The following is a 26,652-nucleotide window of genomic DNA, read 5'->3' on the forward strand; positions in this document are numbered from 1 at the left end:
GGCAGGACATAATTAAAGTGATGAAGGAGAAGAACCTGCAACCAAGATTACTCTACCCAGCAAGGATCTCATTCAGATTTGATGGAGAAATTAAAACATTTACAGACAAGCAAAAGCTGAGAGAGTTCAGCACCACCAAACCAGCTTTACAACAAATGCTAAAGGAACTTCTCTAGGCAAGAAACACAACAGAAGTAAAAGACCTACAATAACGAACCCAAAACAATTAAGAAAATGGGAACAGGAACATACATATCAATAATTACCTTAAATGTAAATGGACTAAATGCTCCCACCAAAAGACACAGATTGGCTGAATGGATACAAAAACAAGACCCATATATATGCTGTCTACAAGAGACCCACTTCAGACCTAGAGACACATACAGACTGAAAGTAAGGGGATGGAAAAAGATATTCCATGCAAATGGAAACCAAAAGAAAGCTGGAGTAGCAATTCGCATATCAGACAAAATAGACTTTAAAATAAAGACTACTAGAAGAGACAAAGAAGGACACTACATAATGATCAAGGGATCAATCCAAGAAGAAGATATAACAATTGTAAATATTTATGCACCCAACATAGGAGCACCTCAATACATAAGGCAAATACTAACAGCCATAAAAGGAGAAATCGACAGTAACACACTCATAGTAGGGGACTTTAACACCCCACTTTCACCAATGGACAGATCATCCAAAATGAAAATAAAGAAGGAAACACAAGCTTTAAATGATACATTAAAGAAGATGGACTTAATTGATATTTATAGGACATTCCATCCAAAAACAACAGAATACACATTTTTCTCAAGTGCTCATGGAACATTCTCCAGGATAGATCATATCTTGGGTCACAAATCAAGCCTTGGTAAATTTAAGAAAATTGAAATTGTATCAAGTATCTTTTCCGACCACAATGCTATGAGACTAGATATCAATTACAGGAAAAGATCTGTAAAAAATACAAACACATGGAGGCTAAACAATACACTACTTAATAACGAAGTGATCACTGAAGAAATCAAAGAGGAAATTAAAAAATACCTAGAAACAAATGACAATGGAGACACGACGACCCAAAACCTATGGGATGCAGCAAAAGCAGTTCTAAGAGGGAAGTTTATAGCAATACAATCCCACCTTAAGAAACAGGAAACATCTCGAATAAACAACCTAACCTTGCACCTAAAGCAATTAGAGAAAGAAGAACAAAAACATCCCAAAGTTAGCAGAAGGAAAGAAATCATAAAAATCAGATCAGAAATAAATGAAAAAGAAATGAAGGAAACGATAGCAAAGATCAATAAAACTAAAAGCTGGTTCTTTGAGAAGATAAACAAAATTGATAAACCATTAGCGAGACTCATCAAGAAAAAAAGGGAGAAGACTCAAATCAATAGAATTAGAAATGAAAAAGGAGAAGTAACAACTGACACTGCAGAAATACAAAAGATCATGAGAGATTACTATAAGCAACTCTATGCCAATAAAATGGACAACCTGGAAGAAATGGACAAATTCTTAGAAATGCACAACCTGCCAAGACTGAATCAGGAAGAAATAGAAAATATGAACAGACCAATCACAAGCACTGAAATTGAAACTGTGATAAAAAATCTTCCAACAAACAAAAGCCCAGGACCAGATGGCTTCACAGGCGAATTCTATCAAGCATTTAGAGAAGAGCTAACACCTATCCTTCTGAAACTCTTCCAAAATATAGCAGAGGGAGGAACACTCCCAAACTCATTCTACGAGGCCACCATCACCTTGATACCCAAACCAGACAAGGATGTCACAAAGAAAGAAAACTACAGGCCAATATCACTGATGAACATAGATACAAAAATCCTCAACAAAATACTAGCAAACAGAATCCAACAGCACATTAAAAGGATCATACACCATGATCAAGTGGGGTTTATTCCAGGAATGCAAGGATTCTTCAATATACGCAAATCAATCAACGTGATACACCATATTAACAAATTGAAGGAGAAAAACCATATGATCATCTCAATAGATGCAGAGAAAGCTTTCGACAAAATTCAACACCCATTTATGATAAAAACCCTGCAGAAAGTAGGCATAGAGGGAACTTTCCTCAACATAATAAAGGCCATATATGACAAACCCACAGCCAGCATCGTCCTCAATGGTGAAAAACTGAAACCATTTCCACTAAGATCAGGAACAAGACAAGGTTGCCCACTCTCACCACTCTTATTCAACCTAGTTTTGGAAGTTTTAGCCACAGCAATCAGAGAAGAAAAGGAAATAAAAGGAATCCAAATCGGAAAAGAAGAAGTAAAGCTGTCACTGTTTGCAGATGACATGATACTATACATAGAGAATCCTAAAGATGCTACCAGAAAACTACTAGAGCTAATCAATGAATTTGGTAAAGTAGCAGGATACAAAATTAATGCACAGAAATCTCTGGCATTCCTGTACACTAATGATGAAAAATCTGAAAATGAAATCAAGAAAACACTCCCATTTACCATTGCAACAAAAAGAATAAAATATCTAGGAATAAACCTACCTAAGGAGACAAAAGACCTGTATGCAGAAAATTATAAGACACTGATGAAAGAAATTAAAGATGATACAAATAGATGGAGAGATGTACCATGTTCTTGGATTGGAAGAATCAACATTGTGAAAATGACTCTACTACCCAAAGCAATCTACAGATTCAATGCAATCCCTATCAAACTACCACTGGCATTTTTCACAGAACTAGAACAAAAAATTTCACAATTTGTATGGAAACACAAGAACACAAAAAATTTCACAATTTGTATGGAAACACAAAACACAAAAACACGAATAGCCAAAGCAGTCTTGAGAACGAAAAATGGAGCTGGAGGAATCAGGCTCCCTGACTTCAGACTATACTACAAAGCTACAGTAATCAAGACAGTATGGTACTGGCACAAAAACAGAAAGATAGATCAATGGAACAGGATAGAAAGCCCAGAGTTAAACCCACGGACATATGGTCACCTTATCTTTGATAAAGGAGGAAGGAATGTACAGTGGAGAAAGGACAGTCTCTTCAATAAGTGGTGCTGGGAAAACTGGATAGGGACATGTAAAAGTATGAGATTAGATCACTCCCTAACACCATACACAAAAATAAGCTCAAAATGGATTAAAGACCTAAATGTAAGGCCAGACACTATCAAACTCTTAGAGGAGAACATAGGCAGAACACTCTATGACATAAATCACAGCAAGATCCCTTTTGACCCACCTCCTAGAGAAATGGAAATAAAGACAAAAATAAACACATGGGACCTAATGAAACTTAAAAGCTTTTGCACAGCAAAGGAAACCATAAACAAGACCAAAAGACAACCCTCAGAGTGGGAGAAAATATTTGCAAATGAAGCAACTGACAAAGGATTAATCTCCAAAATTTACAAGCAGCTCACGCAGCTCAATAACAAAAAAACAAACAACCCAATCCAAAAATGGGCAGAAGACCTAAATAGACATTTCTCCACAGAAGATATACAGACTGCCAACAAACACATGAAAGGATGCTCAACATCTTTACTCATTAGAGAAATGCAAATCAAAACTACAATGAGATATCATCTCACACCTGTCAGAATGGCCATCATCAAAAAATCTAGAAACAATAAATGCTGGAGAGGGTGTGGAGAAAAGGGAACACTCTTGCACTGCTGGTGGGAATGTGAATTGGTACAGCCGCTATGGAGAACGGTATGGAGGTTCCTTAAAAAACTACAAATAGAACTACCATATGACCCAGCAATCCCACTACTGGGCATATACCCTGAGAAAACCATAATTCAAAAAGAGACATGTACCAAAATGTTCATAGCAGCCCTATTTACAATAGCCCAGAGATGGAAACAACCTAAGTGTCCATCATCGGATGAATGGATAAAGAAGATGTGGCACATATATACAATGGAATATTACTCAGCCATAAAAAGAAATGAAATTGAGCTATTTGTAATGAGGTGGATAGACCTAGAGTCTGTCATACAGAGTGAAGTAAGTCAGAAAGAGAAAGACAAATACCGTATGCTAACACATATATATGGAATTTAAGAAAAAAAATGTCATGAAGAACATAGGGGTAAGACAGGAATAAAGACACAGACCTACTAGAGAATGGACTTGAGGATATGGGGAGGGGGAAGGGTAAGCTGTGACAAAGTGAAAGAGCGGCATGGACATATATACACTACCAAACGTAAGGTAGATAGCTAGTGGGAAGCAGCCGCATAGCACAGGGAGATCAGCTCGGTGCTTTGTGACCGCCTGGAGGGGTGGGATAGGGAGGGTGGGAGGGAGACGCAAAAGGGAGGGGATATGGAAACATATGTATATGTATAACTGATTAAATTTGTTATAAGGCAAAAAATTAAAAAAAAAAAACAACAAAAAAAATAAAAAATAAAGACTATTACAAGAGACAAAGAAGGACACTACATAATGATCAAGGGATCAATCCAAGAAGAAGATATAACAATTGTAAATATTTATGCACCCAACATAGGAGCACCTCAATACATAAGGCAAATGCTAATAGCTATAAAAGGGGAAATTGACTGTAGCACAATACTAGTAGGGGACTTTAACACCCCACTTTCAACAATGGACAGATCATCCATAATGAAAATAAATAAGGAAACACAAGCTTTAAATGACACATTAAACAAGATTGACTTAATTGATATTCATAGGACATTCCATCCAAAAACAGCAGACTACACTTTCTTCTCAAGTGCTCATGGAACATTCTCCAGGATAGAATATATCTTGGGCCACAAATCAAGCCTTGGGAAATTTATGAAAATTGAAATCGTACCAAGTATCTTTTACAACCACACTGCTATGAGACTAGATATCAATTACAGGAAAAAAAGTGTAAAAAATACAAACACATGGAGGTTAAACAATACGCTACTAAATAACCAAGAGATCACTGAAGAAATCAAAGAAGAAACCAAAAAATACCTAGAAACAAATGACAATGAAAAACAACGACCCAAAACCTTTGGGAGGCAGCAAAAGCAGTTCCAAGAGGAAAGTTTATAGCAATAAAATCCTACCTCAAGAAACAAGAAAAATCTCAAGTAAACAACTTAATTTTACACCTAAAGCAATTAGAGAAAGAAGAACAGACAAAACGCAAAGTTAGCAGAAGGAGAGAAATCATAAAGATAAGATCAGAAATAAGTGAAAAAGAAATGAAGGAAATGATAACTAAGATCAATAAAACTAAAAGGTGGTTCTCTGAGAAGATAAACAAAATTGATAAACCATTAGCCAACTCATCACAAAAAAAATGGAGAAGACTCAAATCAACAGAATTAGGAATGAAAAAGGAGAAGTAACAACTGACATTGCAGAAATACAAAGGATCATGAGAGATTACTACAGGCAACTCTATGTCAATAAAATCAACAACCTGGAAGAAATGGACAAACTCTTAGAAAAGCACAACCTTCCGAGACTGAACCAGGAAGAAATAGAAATATAAACAGACCAATCATAAGCACTGAAATTGAAATTGTCATTAAAAATCTTCCAACAAACAAAAGTCCAGGACCAGATGGCTTCACAGACGAATTCTATCAAACATTTAGAGAAGAGCTAACACCTATACTTCTGAAACTCTTCCAAAATATAGCAGAGGGAGGAACACTCCTAAACTCATTCTACAAAGCCACCATCACCTTGACAGCAAAACCAGACAAAGATGTCACAAAGAAAGAAAAATACAGGCCAATACCACTGATGAATTTAGATGCAAAAATCTTCAACAAAATACTAGCAAACAGAATCCAACAGCACATTAAAAGAATCATACACCATGATCAAGTGGGGTTTATCCCAGGACTGGAAGGATTCTTCAAGATACACAAAACAATCAATGTGATACACCATATTAACAAATTGAAGGATAAAAACCATATGATCATCTCAATAGATGCAGAAAGAGTTTTCAACAGAATTCAACACTGATTTATGATAAAAGCTCTCCAGAAAGTGGGCATAGAGGGAAACTTCCTCAACATAATAAAAGCCATATATGACAAACTCACAGCCAACATCGTTCTCAGTGGTGAAAAACTGAAGCCATTTCCTCTAAAATCAGGAACAAGACAAAGTTGCCCACTCTCACCACTATTATACAACATAGTTTTGGAAGTTCTGGCCGCCTTAATCAGAGAAGAAAAAGAAATAAAAGGAATCCAAATCGGAAAAGAAGAAATAAAACTGTCACTGTTTGCAGATGACATGATACTATACATAGAGAATCCTAAAGATGCTACCAGAGCTAATCAATGTATTTGGTAAAGTAGGAGGATACAAGATTAATGCACAGAAATCTCTTGCATTCCTATACACTAATGATGAAAACTCTGAAAGAGAAATTAAGGAAACACTCCCATTTACCACTGCAACAAAAAGAATAAAATACCTAGAAAAAAACCTACCTAAGCAGACAAAAGACCTGTATGCAGAAAACTTTAAAACACTGATGAAAGAAATTAAAGATTTGAGAAACAGTTGCAGAGATATACTATTTTCTTGGATTGGAAGAATCCAAGAAACAGATTTTACAAACAGATGGAGCGATATACTATTTTCTTGGAAAGAAATTAAAGATTTTACAAACAGATGGAGAGATATACTATTTTCTTGGATTGGGAGAATCAACATTGTGAAAATGACTATACTACCCAAAGCAATCTACAGATTCAACGCAATCCCTATCAAAAAACCAATGGCATTTTTCACAGAAGTAGAACAAAAAATTTTACAATTTGTATGGAAACACAGAAGACCCCAAATAGCCAAAGCAATCTTGAGAAAGAAAAACTGAGCTGGAGGAATCAGGCTCCCTGACTTCAGACTATACTACAAAGCTACAGTAATGGTATGGCACAAAACAGAAATGGTATGGTAAATACCATACTATAGGTTAATATATGTTAATAATTCTGTAATTTTTCATTTAAAATATATATTAAATGTTGACGAGATTATAAGTTTGCTATATACATGGGTAAAATTAAATGAATATAACCATTGAGTTCTTTAAGCTTCCAAACAAGAGAAAAGCATGTAACCATAATGCATGCTTTGTCCTTGTAGTTCCCCTTGTCTAGCACAATTTTTCCCCAGTTTCCATTTACTAACTTCTATTTGCCCTTTAATAACAACTTGAAAGCCATACTCCCTGGGATGCCTTCTCTACTTCATTGGGAACTGGGATAAGTATACCTTCTTAAGTGCACAGGCACTTGTCCTTTGATACAAAACAGCATCTCTAGCTGAGCTACCAGCCTGGAAATAATATTGTAGCACAATGTGCTTGAGTCCAGATTTGCAAAAATATCAATGATATAGTAGGGTACCTTAGTATCTACTACATTGGAAACCAAATGTCTGATCATGTTCAAACTGGAAAAAAAAAAAAAAAGGAAAGATGACCAGAGTCTGAAATAATGGTTCTCAAACATTGTCATGGATTAGAACACCCTGGAGGGCTTGTTAAAACACATTGCTGGACCTCATCCCCAAAGTTTCTGATTTAATAGGTCTAGGATGGGACTGAAATTTTGCATTCTTATAAATTCCCAGATGAGGTTCCAACCACAGTCCAGGAGCTGAGCTTTGAGAACCACTAGTCTTAGGAGCTAGTGATAGGGATTTAAGTTTCTCCTCTTGTCCCCGACTATATACAATCTAAAGCAGTCATTATTGACAATTGTGATTTTTTTCTAATAGCCTTAGGATGCTTGTGATCTGAATTGTGGAATTTTCTTAAGTGGGTCTATTCATCATCAAACCACAATATTACCCAACTGGGAGGTATAGCAATAAGCCAACATCCTGAATCAGCAAACCTACAGTTAGGAGACAATTTTGAATACATTCATTAATATATTTTATTTTTAAATTTCAGTAAGGTTTCCTTGATATATATTGACTTAATCTACTATACAACATGTAATTAAAACAATTCACACTCTGACTGGAAAGTAATCTCATCTAATGTCTTTCCCAAGCTCCACATGGAGAAGGAAGGTTGTTGAATTGACTGCTGAGAAAAATAGGGTTCTTTGACTCAAGTAAGTCCTGGTTATGGGGTTGGTTGTAGTCCTCCTGTTACAGTGCCTGTAACTTACTGAAGTTTAAAGTATGTCTGTATATACAGCATGATATTATAAATGCGTTTCTTAGGTCAAAGTATAACCGGAGTGCTGCTAGGATTTAATCAAGATGGCAGAAAAATGATCAAATCACTATGTTGTACACCTGAACCTAATATAATATTGTAAGTCAACTATACTTCAATAAAAGGAAAAATGACTAGAGTCCAGGAATGGTCTGTTAATGTCCTAATCAAGGCTGCACTATCTGGCTACCTGGATAAAGCAGGAGGAAATAAGAGGTTCTCAATATTTTAATCAGGCAACCCATACTAGAGGCAGTCAGTGTAAGTAGTTCTGTTAAACTCTCACAACTCAATCAACAATAGGCATTTTACAAATGCTAATTATTGATATAATTAAAAGCATGCTAAATTTGGGGGAGAGGATGAGGAAGAAGAAGCAGAGATATTAAATCTTCATTTTATGACATTTATAAATTTAAAAATTGCTTTTTTCTTTTCTTTTTATTGTATCTATATGAGATGATAGATGTTAACTAAATCTATTGTGGTAATCATTTCACAATATATGTAAATCAAGCCATCATGCTGAACACCTTTAAAAAAATGGATATTAATTAGCATACTGAATGTCAAAGGATTTTGTTCATAAAAATGGTAGCTTGTTGACTAGCATGATTAATGTTAGAAATGGGCTCTCATTGGTGACATTAAAGTTATTCCAGACATGTGGATTAGCTAAAGATATTCCATAAATAGTCTCCATTCTTGCATCAAAAGGCAAAAAACCTAACAGGCCTTGTACCTTTTACCCTTAGAGATGATGTTTTAGATAAATCCCTAAAAGATCCTATGTCTAGCCAAGAACTCTGGAGGATTCTGTTAGCTTGGTACCTGCCTTTGTAACTTACATTTGTCTCACAGGAACCTTGCAAGCAAGATGGTGATAGGAATTTAATAGTAAAGGGAGCTAATCCTTCTTTGAGTCCTCAGAAGGAGTTGTAACAGCTGTGTGCATGTGTAGGTTGTATGCACATGTGTGTATGGGGAAGGATCTTAAGAGTCCTTTTTCTGATGCATATGACAGAAGGGAGCAAAATTGGGGTCTGGCATGTCTCTTCAATTTTCTAGGCCACTCAGAATCACTGATGAGTAGTACCAAAACCTCACCAAGAAATCCTTAAATACTTTTTTCAGATGGGAAATGACCACAGACTTAGATCCTCTGAAATAGTTACCTATCAGAGACAAGGTTCATCAGAACACAGGATAGGGGAGGAGGCAGAACAGCAGATATTTCTGAAAGCTGAGGGGTAGCATGACTGCAGCTGTAAGCTCCTATTTTTAGTGATATTAGATTTGGTCATTTAGTCCAGACCTCCTATGGAGAATAACTGGAATAATTAAACAAGTTGTTTTTAAACTTTGCTTGAAAGCATCAGAGAGCTAAGAAGATAGTGAAGAATTACCAGGCTAGGATCTGGGGCAAGACAGTCTTGGGGAAGTGAGCTTGGGTTTTGGCACAGCTTTTCTGTTGTGGGTTTTTATTGATATAGGTTGAAGCAGTGGAATGGCTGGAAGGTAAAGCAACAATTTTGACCACCTTGCAGAGTTAAGAGGAAAAAGAATGGAATCCAGAGCTGCCAAGTAGATTCTTGGTGAGTCTGCCTTACCTTGGGTTTAGATCCAAAGTGGCTACATCTAAGGAATAAGGATGAACCAGTAATAGTGCCTCACAAGAGCTACAGTTCAGTTTTGAATAATCTGAATCCCTGCAACTGGATTTCAGCAACCCTAGATTGTTAATGTACTCAGATATTATAATTCTCTATACCAGGATAACAGTAACATAGGCATCCAATTTCTATAAAGGACATTGCAGTACAATATGTGGCCACAATAAAAAGGAAAATAACCAGGCTCACAATGGAACAAGACTACATAATTAAAAACCAGCAGAAACATTAGAAAATAAAAATGTACATGCAGTAGGTCCCAATACTGGAGTTTTTAGGAAGATTTTAAATAACTATGCTTACGATTTTTGAAGAAATAATAAAAAGGACAGATTTTCAGCAAAGAACTAGGAACTGAAAAAAAAAGAAATTCTGAAACTGAAGAATAATTGAAATTAAGAACTCAAAGAATGGAATTAACAGTATGTTAAACACAGATCATTAGAGAATAAACAACCCAAAAGATAAGTTAGAAGAAGCTATTCAGAAACTAAGTCATAGAGGACAAAGAATTAAAAATACAGGAGTAAAAGTATGAGACATAGAGGGTACAATGAAAAGGATAGACATATATGTGATTACAGTCCCAGAAAAAGAAGAGAGAGGAAATAGTATGAACAATATTTGAAGTGATAACGACTGAGAACTTTCCAAAAGTGATGAAAGACACAAATTCAAGAAGTGCTGAAGCTCAAGCATCATCAGTAGAAACAAAGTCATATCTGAGCAAGTTAAAGTAAAACGGCAGAAAACCAACAGTAAAAAGAACAATATTGTAAAGAATAAAAAAACTTTTTCAAAGAAGCAACAAATATAACAGATGGATTCTAAACAAAATCAATGGAAGCTAAAAGACAATGAAATGATAGCCTTAAAGTTTTTAGAATAAAATCACTGCTATCCAAATGCTCAAATACCAAATAGTCAGCAAAAATATCCTCCAAGAATGAAGGTAAAATAAAAACTTTTCAGACAAATGCAAATTTAGAGGGTTTCTTTTAGCAGCAAATTCATATTAAGGGGAATAGTAGATGGTGTTCTTCAGGTAGAGGGAGAATAATACCAGATGGAAATTCAGAGTTACAGGAAGCAATGAAAATGAGATATGTGAGTAATATTAAATATTGATTGCAAAAACAACAATAATAATTACTTATGAAATTTATGGATACAGATACAGATATATATTTTTGGTACAGCATATAAAACTCAAGTGGGTGAAATAGACTTAATCCATGGTCCAGGAAAATTCACAGTGAAAATTTTATAAATATTTTTAAGGAATGATAAAGAAAATACAATACTGTATATAAAAACTTGTGGGGTGTTTTTAAATCTTGATTAGGAGAGAGGATTTAGAGTTTTAAATGGGTAAGTAAAGACAGGTTGAAAATAAACAAGTTAGATTAACTATCTGAGGATGTTATAAATAGACAGGAAGCAGAAGGAAGGAAATAATAAAGATAAAAAATAAGTGAAACAGAGAAATAATACAATTGAGAGGGTCAATAAATCCCACATTTCATTCCTTACAAAAATTGGTAAAATTCATAATCCTCTGGAAGTATGGATCAGGAAATACGTGTGAGAAATCGAAGAGTGAATACCTTTTCAGATCCTATAAATGTTAAAAAGATTATGATAGGATATTATGAATAACTTTATGCCAATAAATTAGCACAAATTCCTATAGAAATGTAACTTAACAAAGAGACCCAAGAAGAAATAGGAAACGTGAAATGTCTTATAGCTCTTAAATAAATTGAATCTCCAGACCTATATGACTTTACAAATTAAAGAAATAAAACCAATTTTATACAAACTTTTCCAGGGAGTAGGGAAAAAGCAATAACTCTTTGCAACTAATATTATGAGTCCAGCATGTTCTTGATTCTGAAACCTGGTAATGACTTTGTAAGAAGGAAAAACTCCAGGCCAATCTCTGTCATAAAGATGAAAACAAATGCTAAAGAAAATGTTAAATCAAATCCAATAATACATAAAAAGTATAATACATTACGTCCATGTAGAGTTTACCCTAGTAATGCAAATTTGTTTAAAATTAGAAAGTTCTTCAGTGTAATTCACCACATTAGCAGAGTAAAGGAGAAAAATAGGATTATTGGTGATCATTGTGCAGCCCAGTAGATTCAGAAAAAAATTTTTGATACATTCAACCTTCTTTGTAAAAGCTATTGGCAACATAGGAATAGAAGGAAACAAAATAATAAAGGGTACATACAAAATCTACATACTTAATGAGGAAATATTAGACACTTCTTCCCTGGATTCAAGAATAATGTAGGTATATCCACGATTACCACTTCAATTCAATATCTATTGAAAGCTCTAGAGAGCACAAAATAGCAAGGAAAAGAAATACAATATATGAATATTGGAAAGAAAAAATAAACTCTTGTTATCTGCAGACAATATGATTGTAAGTTGAAAATTCAAAAACAATACAGATAATTATTAGAATTAAAAGTGAAGTTAGTAAGATTGTTGGGTAAAATGTCAATATACCAAATCAGTTCTATCTATAAAATGGTGAAAAAACAGGAAAAGGATTTTTATAAAAAGTACTATATCTAGTATAACAAAATACTTCTAAGCCCTCTATGCACAGCACAATAAACAATTATTGAAAAAAACATTCTAAAAATACTTGAATATGATAATGGATCGAAAGATATTAAGATGCAATTTCAAGTAAAGTCCCGGTTGGTTTTTGCATGGAATTGACAAGATAATTTTAATTTGTACATTTGTTGAATAAATGTAGGACTAAAAATGTTATCATAAAGTATTTAAAAATATTCCCAGTAATAATACATAAAACAGTCCATATTTTATGTAAAAATATAAAAGTAAATTGTGACATACGTTTGCAACTTCATACGATCCATTTAATATCTGTTCCATGTAATGATTTAGATCTCTGAATCTTTTGTGATCTGAATTTGTAAAAGGTAAGTGCCACCAATGAGGAAACCTGTTTTAAAAGAAAAAAGTATATCTTCATTAGTTTGAAAATTGGCATCTGTATCTTACAATTGTTCATAAAGTTAAAGCTGCATCAGATGGAAGGGCCACTGAAAACGTTTTTTAAAAAAACATAGAACGCATGATTAATTCTGAGAGTTTTATTAACATGGCTGTGGTCACTTGTGCTATTTTAACTATCATTAATATTAATACTAATTTAATTTAACATACTAAATTAATACATATTTTCCTTCTTACTGTATTTATGGCAAACCACACAATTTGTCCTTTAAATACATGTGGGGGGTTAATAAATACTTTCTGAAGTTTAATGATCCATAATTTTTCAAGAAGGTCATATGGTATTGTTTCCTCTGGGTTCACAAGGGACATTGCTACACTAACTAGATTAAACATTTTACCAAGCATATGCTTCCATCTGGTCTTAGTCTTTTGGAACAAAGTATCACTTTCCCCACGGGTCTAGCTTGCAGAATTTCCTCTTCACTATCTGATGATTCATCTTGACGGGCTAGACGTTGATTACAACCAATTATTGGTGGCATGACCTGTTAATGGGAAGCATTTGGCAACACGTTTTGCTGGTTAAATGTATCTCCTTAGGAACTATCTAGCAGATTCCTCTGACTGCAGTCTTGCTGTTGCTTCCTTCCTCTTCTGCTTCTTTGGTACAGACCTTCCCCTGGGCAAAGGAGCATGGGGGATGGTGAAGGGTTTTTAGCAAACACACAGAAGTATGTGACAACTGCAGGACATCCCATCCATTGCTTCCTGTTGGAAGTGTCAGGGAAGTCCAAAATAATATTTCTGTGTATTTAAATAATTGACATTTTACTTTTTTACTCTTGCTTTACTTTTACTAAGGCTTAAAGTGTTAAAATTTTTATCCAGATTTAATTATCATAAAAATTATTACCATATATAATTAATCAAAACATAGAAATACATTTGATAAATAGGTGGATTTTGCTGGTTTTAAATATTAACTTGTATAACTGTGGATTATTTTTCTTTATTGTTAGAATAAAATGGAGTTCAACATCAGTTCTATTCCTTTTTTTATAGATGTATGTACTAAAAAAGTATTGTGTGTAAATAAGTACATGAGAATTAAGGAATTCAGCTCTAGTAATGTCATTCAGTTGTTTAAAATGCTTTTGAGTTATATGTCAAATATAACATAGTAATCCGTTCTTGAAAATGATTTTTTAGGATATTTTATCTGACGGTGCTATCATGTCCTCCCTCAATTTTGTTCACACCAAAGATTAAGAAACACACGACCTGCAAACAGATTTGATACCTGGTTATGAGTAATTCATTTTCTCAATACCAACAACACCAGTATTTTGATTTGCCCTTTATTTAATCCTCAGAGATTTTTTACTCCCTGGGACAGTGTACCAAAATAAAATTCTGGATGGCTGGGAGAAGAGCAATGGTGAAACTAGGAGAGGGAAAGGAAATCAACCTTTCTCAAGCAGGTGACTTTTAAAGAAGACCATTAATTTCAAGGAAGATTCCTATGCCTCTGTATTCTCAGAAGTTGGAAGAGGTACAAACAGTCTGATTTGAAGACCACTGTTACATGCTGTGACTAATTTGAATTTTATTCTTTATGACTCTAACTTTCTGATCATACTTTCCAGATTGGGTTTACATAATTCTCATAGAGCTTCTCTTAGTAAATTTAGGAGTCAGAGGAAATCTTGCCCTCATCCTTCTTCTGTATGCATTGCTATAAGCCAGAGCTCCTTTGGGACTGTTAGCATACAAATATTGTTCAAGGAACAAAGGACTAAATATTCCTCCTCTCCACACATTGCTTGAATGATTTTAAAATCAATTTAGGTCCCATTACTAGGCAAGAGCTGTTGAACAAAACAGAATCCCAACTAAAGCTGAAAATCGAGAAGAGGCATATGGAGAGAGATTATTGGCACTTTAAAGTTTGACAAGTTATACTAATATGTATTGGGGAGAGAAAAGAGTAGAACAGAGACATTTTTGAAACATAAAAGGACAGCCATTTAACAAAAATGAACATATTTTTAAATCATTAATTATTAGGGTACAATGGAAACCACTAATGTTGAATTCAATATTTGCAGTCAAACTGAATATTTTTGCCAGTATTTCCTTTTCCTCAGTTATTACATTAGATGTTTTTTGATAACTCTTAAAGCTGATGTTGTCTTTAAGTTTCCACAATGACATTCCTTCCCTCTCAGTCTCCTGAACGTGCTCTTACTCTGATGACTTTCTGATGTTTAAAGCATCTGTATTTCAAAATCTCTGTGACATCTGCAAGTATAGTTTTTCATCAATGTGAACTACACAGTCTTCAAAATAATGCACAGTATCTCTCCATCCATTGGCGACGTTGTTTAGATTTACAATTTGGTAAGTGACTAAATCCTGAAAGTCTAACAAAAATCCACATGTACAAAGTATGTCAGATCTGATATGAACACTCATATTGTTAAAGGACCATTTACTCAACAAAAATTCTGGTACAGTTGGCTCTCCCTGTCTGCAGGTTCTACATCTGAAGATTGAACCAACTGTGGATTGAAATATTAAAAAAAAAAAAAGTCTGGAAAGTTCCAAAAAGCAAAATTTGAATTTGCTGCATGCCAGCAACTATTTACATTGTATTTACAACTGTTTACATAGCATTTATATTGTATTAGATATTATAAGTGATCTGGAGGTGATTTAAAGTATACAGGAGAATGTGGGTAGGTTATTTGTAAATACTACACCATTTTATGTATAGAACTTGGGCATGCAAGGATTTTGATATCTGTGGGAGGGGTCCTGGAACCAATCCTGTGGATACCAAGAAACTACTCTATAGATAAGATGACATTTGATTTGCCTAAGTGCAAATATCATAATTTCTAAGAAGTTCACCTTTTTAAAGTCAAGGTACACCTCTGGTCAAGATACACACTCAAGTCTATAACATAAATTTGGCTAGTTCTAAATAATGAATTTTAGAAGGTTTATTTGAACAGAAGTATTTTCAATTACATTATTTATGCTTAATATTTTTTCATTATAACATGAACTGAGCAATGGTTTTCAAGACTGCAAAATGAAGATAATGACAAATTAAGTTTGGATAACCCAAGTCCAAGTTAATAATTAATGATAACAAAAGTGAGTTGATAAATTTTACTTGTATACTAATTGATATTGATAAGTTTTTCTGGTACAGCAAATAAATATATCAGAGCTTTTTATTGCAGTTATCTGTTGAAAGAGAAGATATATCCAATTTTGTTCTGCATTTTCAATTTCAATTTTATAGAAAACACTGAAACAATCAAATTTAAAAACAGGCAAATAAAACAATTTCCCTGATAATCAATGAAAAATAAAATTGGTTCTGATTTTTTTTGTCTACAAAATCAATGGCTGAAAGCAAACAAAATGGAAAACCTTTATTCTGTTTTATGACAAAAGGTTCTTTACTCTGAGAGCCATAGAGACACTGCTGGGATAGGTTCAGTGGCACTGGAATCAGAATGCTGTGTTGTGTTGCCCACAAATAGAAAATCCCATAACCATAATTTTTCCTTATGTTCAGGGACAAGTACTAAAGGCAAAACACTGTGGAGGACAGTCCTTACTCTGGGAGGGCCAATGATGCAAACTGCTTTTGAAGTTGGCTGTGAAGTTTTGAAAACTGGTCAAATGATTTTTCTGTCAGGCTTGTTTCATTGTTACTGTGAGTCACCTGGATTAGATAAAGCTGCAGAAAATAAAGAGACAAAATCAGAAGATGGCAATATCAACCTTCAATACATTCTAAAATTATGTTTCATGTAAACTAAACAAAGAACCTCTCTGCAAAAAAAAAAAAATCATCACAAAAGATAAGAGATGCAATTTGTAAAGGCAAAATTACCTATAAACACAGTATATAAAAATATCATAATCTTAGGTGCTGGGAACAGACTACCTAATTTCTGATCTTCTTTTCTTGTGGACATTTTAATTAGGTCTTGATTTATAGTCTACCACAGGGCAGAAACTGTTCTCTTTGGTGGTTCTCTACTAGTAGCTCTGGTTATGATGATTTCTCCTTGGAACATCAGCCTTAATGGCACTTCTGCTCAAACTGCAACTGATTTTTCAGTTGTGTAGCAAAAAAAAAAAAAAAAAAAAAAAAAAAAATCATGGTATAAGGAGGAATGTGTAGCATAGTGAAGGGAAGTGTGAGATGTAGTCAAATGATATTTAAGTCAAGATGACAGACTTGAGACTTACATGCCTGGTTTTCTTGCTGAACCCTAAAATTGTCGCTCTTTGGATTGACTGGGTTGCACTCCTCGTACAGGATTCCCGGGAAAAAGTCTGCGAAGTAGATTTGGCAGGATTTATGGCTGTCATTTGTGCAAGCGTGTGGATCAAGTTATTCAGTTTAACAGGGAAACACTCCAGACTTTCCTTTATTTTCCTAGAGAAATGAAAAAGAAAAGATAGTGAGTAACATTCCCCTGAGTTGACTCATTTCATTTGAGTTGTTTCCTTGTGTTAGATGTGGAAGAAAAAGTCAAGGACCATGCCTATTTATTTGGAGTCCAACTATTAAACATTATTTTTATAAACTTCAAATTCACATCTTGAGTTGTTAGCAAATATAAAAGAAACTTTTGTGGTGAAATATAAAACTAATTGTAATATTTGTATTTTGACTTCTTTTAAGTTTGTTTTCAATTTTTAGGGATGATTTTTTAAAAAACCAATTTGTTTATAATTATTTAAAATATTTACACAATTCCAAAAGTTACATCTACAAAAGAGTGTATATTCCAAGAAGCCCAACATTTATCCCTGAGCTCTTTACACTATTCCCATCTTCCCCCATATGTAAACATTTTAAAAGAATTATTATTTAACTTTCACTGTTTTAATTTTATTTTTGTGTTTATTTGTGTTCCTCTGTCAACTCTCTTACAAAAAAGTTGTATAATATAATACTATATTTAATATACACATATTTTACATGAAATGCTTTTCACTCTGGTTTTTTTTTTCCTTTTTTCGGTTTGGTTTTGGTTTGTCTCCGCTTTATTATTATTATTTGTATTTAAGAAGGTTTGCAATTGTGTTCTAATGGTGTAATAAATATCTTTAGATAATATCCTTTATCCTCTCTGCACCATCTTGTCCAGTATGACTTGCAGTGTTATCCTTTTTATTCCAGTTAATACAATAAAGCAAACATTATGCTCATTCCACTTTTCATATGTGCTTCCTATTCCACTTCCATTTTTTATAGTGCTATTCTATCCACATCATATGGTATCTATACTATACATATTATAGTCTCTCTTCTATCATTAAATATTATCTGCTCTACAAGTCTTTATGTCACATCCCTCCAGTCATTTTGACTATCTGATGGTCATTTTCTGATAAATTCCTCAGGAAGTGCTCAAGGAAATAAGTTTCTGAGTTCTGGGTGTTGATAACAGTTTTTCTGTGGCCTTTATACTCGAAAGTCAATTTTACTGGCTAAAACACCCTTGGCTCACATTTTCTTTTTTGAGGGTCATAAAAATATTGTTTAACTTTCTTTTGGAATAAAGGATTACTGTCCAAAACTCTGATGACATACTGAAATTCTTTCCCTTATAAATGACTTGAACTTTTTGCTTAGATGCTTAAAGGAAGTTTTTTTCCCCCTAAAAGTCCAATAGTTTTTCCAAAAATATGTTTCAGGTTTGTTACTCAGGGTAACTTTTCTCAATATGCAAAGTGTCCTTTCAATATGTAATTTCAAGACTTTTCATTTTCCAGAAAACTTCTTGAATTATGATGTTAGTATTTCTTAAAATACTAAATATACAATTCAGTTTTGATAGTTTTTTTAAACATCTTTATTGGAGTATAATTGCTTTACAATGGTGTGTTAGTTTCTTCTTTATAACAAAGTGGATCAGGTATACATATACATATATCTCCATATCTCCTCCCTCTTGCATCTCCCTCCCACCTTCCCTATCCCACCACTCCAGGTGGTTGCAAAGCACCAAGCTGATCACCCTGTGCTATGTGGCTGCTTCCCACTAGCTATCTATTTTACATTCAGTAGTGTATATATGTCCATGGCACTCTCTCACTTTGTTCCAGCTTCCCCTTCCCCCTCCCCGTGTCAAGTCCATTCTCTACGTCTGCATCTTTATTCCTTTCCTGCCCCTAGATTCTTCAGAACCATTTTTTAAAAATTCCATACATGTGTGTTAGTACACGGTATTGGGTTTCCTCTTTCTGACTTACTTCACTCTGTATGACAGACTCTAGGTCCATCAACCTCACTACGAATAACTCAATTTTGTTTCTTTTTATGTACATATGTACCACATCTTCTTTATCCATTCGTCTGTCGATGGGCATTTAGGTTGCTTCCATGACCTGGCTATTGTAAATAGAGCTGCAATGAATATTGTGGCACATAACTCTTTTTGAATTATGGTTTTCTTAGGGTATATGCCCAGTAGTGGGGTTGCTGGGTCATATGGTAGTTCTATTTTTAGTTTTTTAAGGAACCTCCATACTGTTCTTCATAGTGGCTGTATCAATTTACACTCCCACCAACAGAGCAAGAGGGTTCCATTTTCTCCACACCCCCTCCAACATTTATTTTTTGTAGATTTTTTGAATAATGGCCATTCTGACTGGTATGAGGTGATACCTCATTGTAGTTTGTTTGTTTTTTAAAAAATTTTTAATTTTATTTTATTTATTTTTTTATATAGCAGGCTCTTATTAGTCATCAATTTTATCCACATCAGTGTATACATGTCAATCCCAATCTCCCAATTCATCACACGACCACCCCTACCCCGCCACTTTCCCCCCTTGGTGCCCATACGTTTGTCCTCTACATCTGTGTCTCGATTTCTGCCCGGCAAACTGGTTCATCTGTACCATTTTTCTAGAATCCACATATATGCATTAATGTACGATATTTGTTTTTCTTTTTCTGACTTACTTCACTCTGTATGACAGTCTCTAGATCTATCCACATCTCAACAAATGACCCAATTTGGTTCCTTTTTATGTCTGAGAAGTATTCTATTGTATATATATACCACACTTCTTTATCCATTTGTCTGTTGATGGGCATTTAGGTTGCTTCCATGACCTGGATATTGTAAATAGTGCTGCAGTGAACATTGGGGTGCATGTGTCTTTTTGAATTATTGTTTCCTCTGGTTACATGCCCAGTAGTGGGATTGCTGGATCATATGGTAATTCTATTTTTAGTTTTTTAAGGAACCTCCATACTGTTCTCCAGAGTGGCTGTATCAATTTACATTCCCACAAACAGTGAAAGAGGGTTCCCTTTTCTCCACACCCTCTCCAGCATTTGTTGTTTGTAGATTTTCTGATGATGCCCATTCTCACTGGTGTGAGGTGATACCTCATTGTAGTTTTGATTTGTATTTCTCTAATAATTAGTGATGTTGAGCAGTTTTCATGTGCTTCTTGGCCATCTGTATGTCTTCTTTGGATAAATGTCTATTTAGGTCTTCTGCCCACTTTTTGATTGGGTTGTTTTTTTTAATATTGAGCTGCATGAGCTGTATATATATTTTGGAGATTAATCCTTTGTCTGTTGATTCATTTGTGAATATTTTCTCCCATTCTGAGGGTTGTCTTTTTGTCTTGTTTATGGTTTCCTTTGTTGTGCAAAAGCTTTGAAGTTTCATTAGGTCCCATTTGTTTACTTTTGTTTTTATTTCCACTACTCTAGGGGGTGGATCAAAAAAGGTCTTGCTGTGATTTATGTCATAGTGTGTTCTGCCTATGTTTGCCTCTAAGAGTTTTATAGTGTCCGGTCTAACATTTAGGTCTTTAATCCATTTTGGGTTTATTTTTGTGTATGATGTTAGGGAGTGTTCTAATTTCTTTCTTTTTACATGTAGCTGTCCAGTTTTCCCTGCACCACTTATTGAAGAGACTGTCTTTTCTCCATTGTATATCCTTGCCTCCTTTGTCATACATTAGTTGACCATAGGTGCATTGGGTTTATCTCTGGGCTTTCTATCCTGTTCCATTGATCTATGTTTCTGTTTTTGTGCCAGTACCATATTGTCTTGATTACTGTAGCTTTATAGTATAGTCTGAAGTCAGGGAGTCTGATTTCTCGAGCTCTGTTTTTTCCCTCAAGACTGCTTTGGCTATTCGGGGTCTTTTGTGTCTCCATAGAAATTTTAAGATTGTTTGTTCTAGTTCTGTAAAAAATGCCACTGGTAATTTGATAGGGATTGTGTCGAATCTGTAGATTGCTTTGGGTAGTATAGTCATTTTCACAATATTGATTCTTCCAATCCAAGAAGATGGCATATCTCTCCATCTGTTGGTATCATCTTAATTTCTTTCATCAGTGTCTTATAGTTTTCTGCATACAGGTCTTTTGTCTCCCTAGGTAGGTTTATTCCTAGGTATTTTATTCTTTTTGTTTCCATGGTAAATGGGAGTGTTTCCTTAATTTCTCTTTCACATTTTTCATCATTAGTGTATAGGAATGCAGAGATTTCTGTGCATTAATTTTGTATCCTGCAACTTTATCAAATTCATTGATTAGCTCTTGTAATTATCTGGTGGCATCTTTAGGATTCTCTATGTATAGTATCATGTCATCTGCAAACAGTGACAGTTTTACTTCTTCTTTTCCAATTTGGATTCCTTTTATTTCTTCTTCTTCTCTGATTGCCGTGGCTAGGACTTCCAAAACTACATTGAATCATAGTGGTGAGAGTGGACATGCTTGTTTTTTTCCTGATCTTAGAGGAAATGCTTTCAGTTTTTCACCATTGAGAATGATGTTTTCTGTGGGTTTGTCATATATGGCCTTTATTATGTTGAGGTAGGTTCCCTCTATGCCCACTTTCTGGAGAGTTTTTATCATAAATGGGTGTTGAATTTTGTCAAAAGATTTTTCTGCATCTATTGAGATGATCATATGGTTTTTATTCTTCAATTTGTTAATATGGTGTATCACATTGATTGATTTGCATATATTGAAGAATCCTTGCATACCCGGGATAAACCCCACTTGATCATGGTGTATGATCCTTTTAATGTGTTGCTTCATTCTGTTTGCTAGCATTTTGTTGAGTATTTCTGCATCTATATTTGTCATTGATATTGGTCTGTAATTTTCTTTTTTTGTAGTACCTTTGTCTGGTTTTGGTATCAGGATGATGGTGGCCTCATAGAATGAGTTTGGGAGTTTTCCTTCCTCCACAATTTTTTGGAAGAGTTTGAGAAGGATGGGTGTTAGCTCTTCTCTAAATGTTTGATAGAATTCACCTGTGAAGCCATCTGGTCCTGGACTTTTGTTTGTTGGAAGATTTTTAAACACAGTTTCAATTTCATTACTTGTGATTGGTCTGTTCATATTTTCTATTTCTTCCTGGTTCAGTCTTGGAAGGTTATACCTTTCTATGAATCTGTCCACTTCTTCCAGGTTGTCCATTTTATGGGCATAGAGTTGCTTGTAGTAGTCTCTTAGGATGCTTTGTATTTTAGCAGTGTCTGTTGTAACTTCTCCTTTTTCATTTCTAATTTTATTGATTTGAGTCCTCTCCCTCTTTTTCTTGATCAGTCTGGCTATGGTTTATCAATTTTGTTTATCTTCTCAAAGAACCAGCTTTTAGTTTTATTGATCTTTGCTATTGTTTTCTTTGTTTCTATTTCATTTATTTCTGCTCTTATCTTTATGATTTCTTTCCATCTGCTAACTTTGGGTTTTGTTTGTTCTTCTTTCTCTAGTTCCTTTGGTGTAAGGTTAGATTGTTTATTTGAGATTTTTCTTGTTTCTTGAGATAGGCTTGTATAGCTATAAACTTCCCTCTTAGAACTGCTTTTGCTGCATCCCATAGGTTTTGGATCGTCATGTTTTCATTGTCATTTGTCTCTAGGTATTTGTTGATTCCTTTTTTGATTTCTTCAGTGACCTCTTGGTTATTTAGTAACGTATTGTTTAGCCTCCATGTGTTTGTGTTTTTTACTTTTTTTGCCTGTAATTCATTTCTAATCTCAGAACGTTGTGGTCAGAAAAGATGCTTGATGTGATTTAAATTTTCTTAAATTTACTGTGTGTGATTTGTGACCCAAGATATGATCTATCCTGGAGAATGTTCCATGAGCACTTGAGAAGAAGTGTAATCTGCTGTACTTGGATGGAATGTCCTATAAATATCAAGTAAGTCCATCTGGTTTAATGTGTCATTTAAAGCTTGTGTTTCCTTATTTATTTTCATTTTGGATGATCTGTCCATTGTTGAAAGTGGGATGTTAAAGTCCCCTCCTAGTATTATGTTACTGTCGATTTCCCCTTTTATGGCTGTTAGCATTTCCTTTATGTATTGAGGTGCTTTTATGTTGAGTGCATAAGTAATCTCCATTGTTATATCTTCTTCTTGGATTCATTCCTTGATCTTTATGTAGTGTCCTTCTTTTGTCTCTTGTAATAGTCTTTATTTTAAAGTCTGTGTTGTCTGATGTGAGAATTGCTACCTCAGCTTTCTTATTATTTCCATCTGCATGGAATATCCATTTCCATCCTCTCACTTTCATTCTGTATGTGTCTCGAGGTCTGAAGTAGGTTTCTTGTAGACAACATATATATGGGTCTTGTTTTTATGTCCATTCAACCCGTCTATGTCTTTTGGAGGGAGCATTTAATCCAGTTACATTTAACGTAGTTATCAATATGTATGTTCCTATTACCATTTTCTTAATTGTTTTGGGTTTGTTATTGCAGGTCTTTTCCTTCTCTTGTGTTTCCTGTCTAGAGATGTTCCTTTAGCATTTGTTGTAAAGCTGGTTTGGTGGTGTGAATTCTCTTAGCTTTTGCTTGTGTGTAAATGTTTTAATTTCTCTGCCAAATGTGAATGAGATCCCTGCTGGGTAGAGTAATCTTGATTGTAGGTTTTTCCCTTTCATCACTTTAAATATGTCCTGCCACTCCCTTCTGTCTTGCAGAGTTTCTGCTGAAAGACCAGGTGTTAACCTTTTGTGGATTCCCTTGTATGTTATTTGTTGTTTATCCCTTGCTGCTTTTAATATTTTTTCTTTGTATTTAATTTTTGATAGTTTGATTAATACATGTCTTGCATGTTTCTCCTTGGATTTATACTGTATGGGACTCTCTGTGCTTCCTGGACTTGTTTGACTATTTCCTTTCCTATATTAGGGAAGTTTTCAACTATAATCTCTTCATATATTTTCTCAGTCCCTTTGTTTTTCTCTTCTTCTTTTGGGACCCCTATATTTCAAATGTTGGTGCGTTTAATGTTGTCCCAGTGGTCTCTGAGACTGCCTTCAATCTTTTCATTCTTTTTTCTTTGTTCTGCTCTGCAGCAGTTATTTCCACTGTTTTATCTTCCAGGTCACTTATCCCTTTTTCTGCCTCAGTTATTCTGCTATTGATTCCTTCTGGAGAATTTTTAATTTCATTTATTGTGTTGTTCATCATGGTTTGTTTGCTCTTTAGTTCTTCTAAGTCCTTATTAAACATTTCTTGTATTTTCTCCATTCTATTTCCAAGATTTTGGATATCTTTACTATCATTACTCTGAATTCTTTTTCAGGTAGACTGACTATTTCCTCTTCATTTGTTTGGTATGCTGGGTTTTTACCTTGCTCCTTCATCTGCTGTGTGTTTCTCTGTCTTCTCATTTTACTTAACTTACTGTATTTGGCATCTCCTTTTTGAAGATTGCAGGTTCTTAGTTCCTGTTGTTTTTGGTGTCTGCTCTCAGTGGCTAAGGTTGGTTCAGTGGGTTGTTTAGGCCTCCTGGTGGAGGGGACTGGTGCCTGTGCTCTGGTACATGAGGCTGGATCTTGTCTTTCTGGTTGGCAGGACGGTGTCCAGTGGTGTGTTTTGGGGTGTCTGTGAACTTATTATGATTTTAGGAAGCCTCTCTGCTAATGGGTGGGGCTGTGTTCCTGTCTTGCTTGTTGTTTGTCATAAGGTGTCCAGCATTATAGGTTGCTGGTCATTGAGAGGTGCTGCGTTTTAGCGTTCAGAAGGAGATCTCTGGGAGAGCTTTTGCTGTTTGATATTACGTGGAGCTGGGAGGTCTCTGGTGGACCAATGTCCTGAACTCGGCTCTCCTGCTTCAGAGGCACAGGCCTGACACCTAGCCGGAGGACAAGACCTTGTCAGCCACATGGCTCATAGCACATGCTGAACTTTAGGCCTTTCTTGATATTTTTATGATATATTACGCTGGTTTTATTTTCAGGAAATTCTTTATATGTATACTGGATCTTTATTGACTTCATTTCTTTTTGTTTTAAAGGTCCTCCTTTGTTTTTTTTTTCATCTTTTTTTTATCTGGAGGTATTATCTATTGTGCTCTTTTTATTTTCTTCTGTGTTCTTTGTAGTTTAGTATTTTTAAAAGTATTCTTTCTTTTATTTTCTAATTTTTTTGGGGTTCAATCACTTCATTTCTGAGTTTTCTCTAATTGTAATCTATATTGTTCCAGCATATTTTTTATCATTTTCTTAATTTCTTTTAGATCAATTTGTAATGTAAGGATACAGTTTATCCCTTGTTAGGAATGTCTTTCTGGCATATTTTCATTGAAGAGATTTTATTTTGCATCTTATTTCTTTTTTGTAATTATAGTTCTGTATGACGTTCAGATATGATCCATTTTGCTTACTCATTTTAATATAAAATTAAACTTTCAGGAAGGAGTAGAGGGTTTTCAAGGGTCTGAAGCTTTCTTTTCTGTTGCTATCACAGTGGTAAAAACACTGTTTCATACTTTCTGAGATATTCCTCTTTGGCTTCTCTCTTTGCCCCAATTTTTTCTGGATTGTGGTTTTCCTTTGCTCCTATGATCTTTCTCCTTTCATTTGGATTATAGTTCCAGCAGTTTCTCTTCAGCATAGGACTTTTTCTAGGGAGGAATCACCAGTTACCTTTGAGAGTTTATAGCCTTCTCCAACCTTTTCAGATTTGCCATGGAACCTTTGTCCTTCCTTGTGAATTGAAGTGTGTAAAAATCCTTCCCAGTTTCAGCTGCTAAATAGCTTATCAAATGGGCCCGCTCAGGTTTCCAGTGAGTACCTGTGGGCTCTGTGGAGTCCTGTTCTCAGTTCAATCAGATAACATGTTGCTTCCTTAGCTTCCTCCCATAAGATGCTGTTACAAAATTCTTGTAACTTGATTTGCCCCATCTGCTTGTATTTTAGGGTTCTTAGGAATACCTTGTTACTTAGTTTTGTTGTAGATGTTGCCTGTAGTTTTGGGGTTTTGCTATCCTGTTTGATCTGTTTTATGGAAGAAATTCCAGGGACACTAAAAAACTTGATTTTTAAAAAAATAATATATAATTCAAGCCATACAGTAAAATATTAAGTAAAATGTGAAAAGTTCCCTTCATCCATGTTCCGTTGTCACTCTCCTCCCCCAAAATAATTACTATGAACAATCTGGTAGTATTCTTTTGAGCTTTCTCTATACACTTGCACAAACCAACAGACACACAGCCAGTCACACTATTCTTACCCCTGTTACATGCCAGGTGCATGTTGGGATGTAGCAATGAAAACAAAAACAGACAGAAATGTCTCCCCTTAGAGAGATTATATAATGTGGAATTCAGACCATAATGAAATAGACATGTAAAAATATAGGATTTGAGAAAGAAATATATACCATAGAGGAAACTAAAATAGAAA

General features: G+C 34.6%; 1 protein-coding gene across 6 annotated transcripts in view; it reads right to left on the reverse strand.

The window, feature by feature from the left end:
• The window catches only part of PIK3C2G (phosphatidylinositol-4-phosphate 3-kinase catalytic subunit type 2 gamma), a gene marked incomplete at its 5' end in the record, with an annotated part of 317,069 nt that overhangs the window by 64,208 nt on the left and 226,209 nt on the right, over positions 1-26,652 (reverse strand). For all 6 annotated transcript variants that reach the window (XM_082636498.1, XM_082636497.1, XM_082636496.1 and 3 more), the window contains 3 exons: positions 12,802-12,910; positions 16,563-16,684; positions 17,203-17,392. In XM_082636498.1, coding sequence (XP_082492624.1) covers positions 12,802-12,910; positions 16,563-16,684; positions 17,203-17,392 — 421 coding nt within the window. The remainder of the gene's footprint in view (positions 1-12,801; positions 12,911-16,562; positions 16,685-17,202; positions 17,393-26,652) is intronic.

Source organism: Mesoplodon mirus, assembly GCF_964341445.2.
Source record: "Mesoplodon mirus genome assembly, chromosome: 11".
NCBI lineage: Eukaryota > Metazoa > Chordata > Mammalia > Artiodactyla > Ziphiidae > Mesoplodon > Mesoplodon mirus.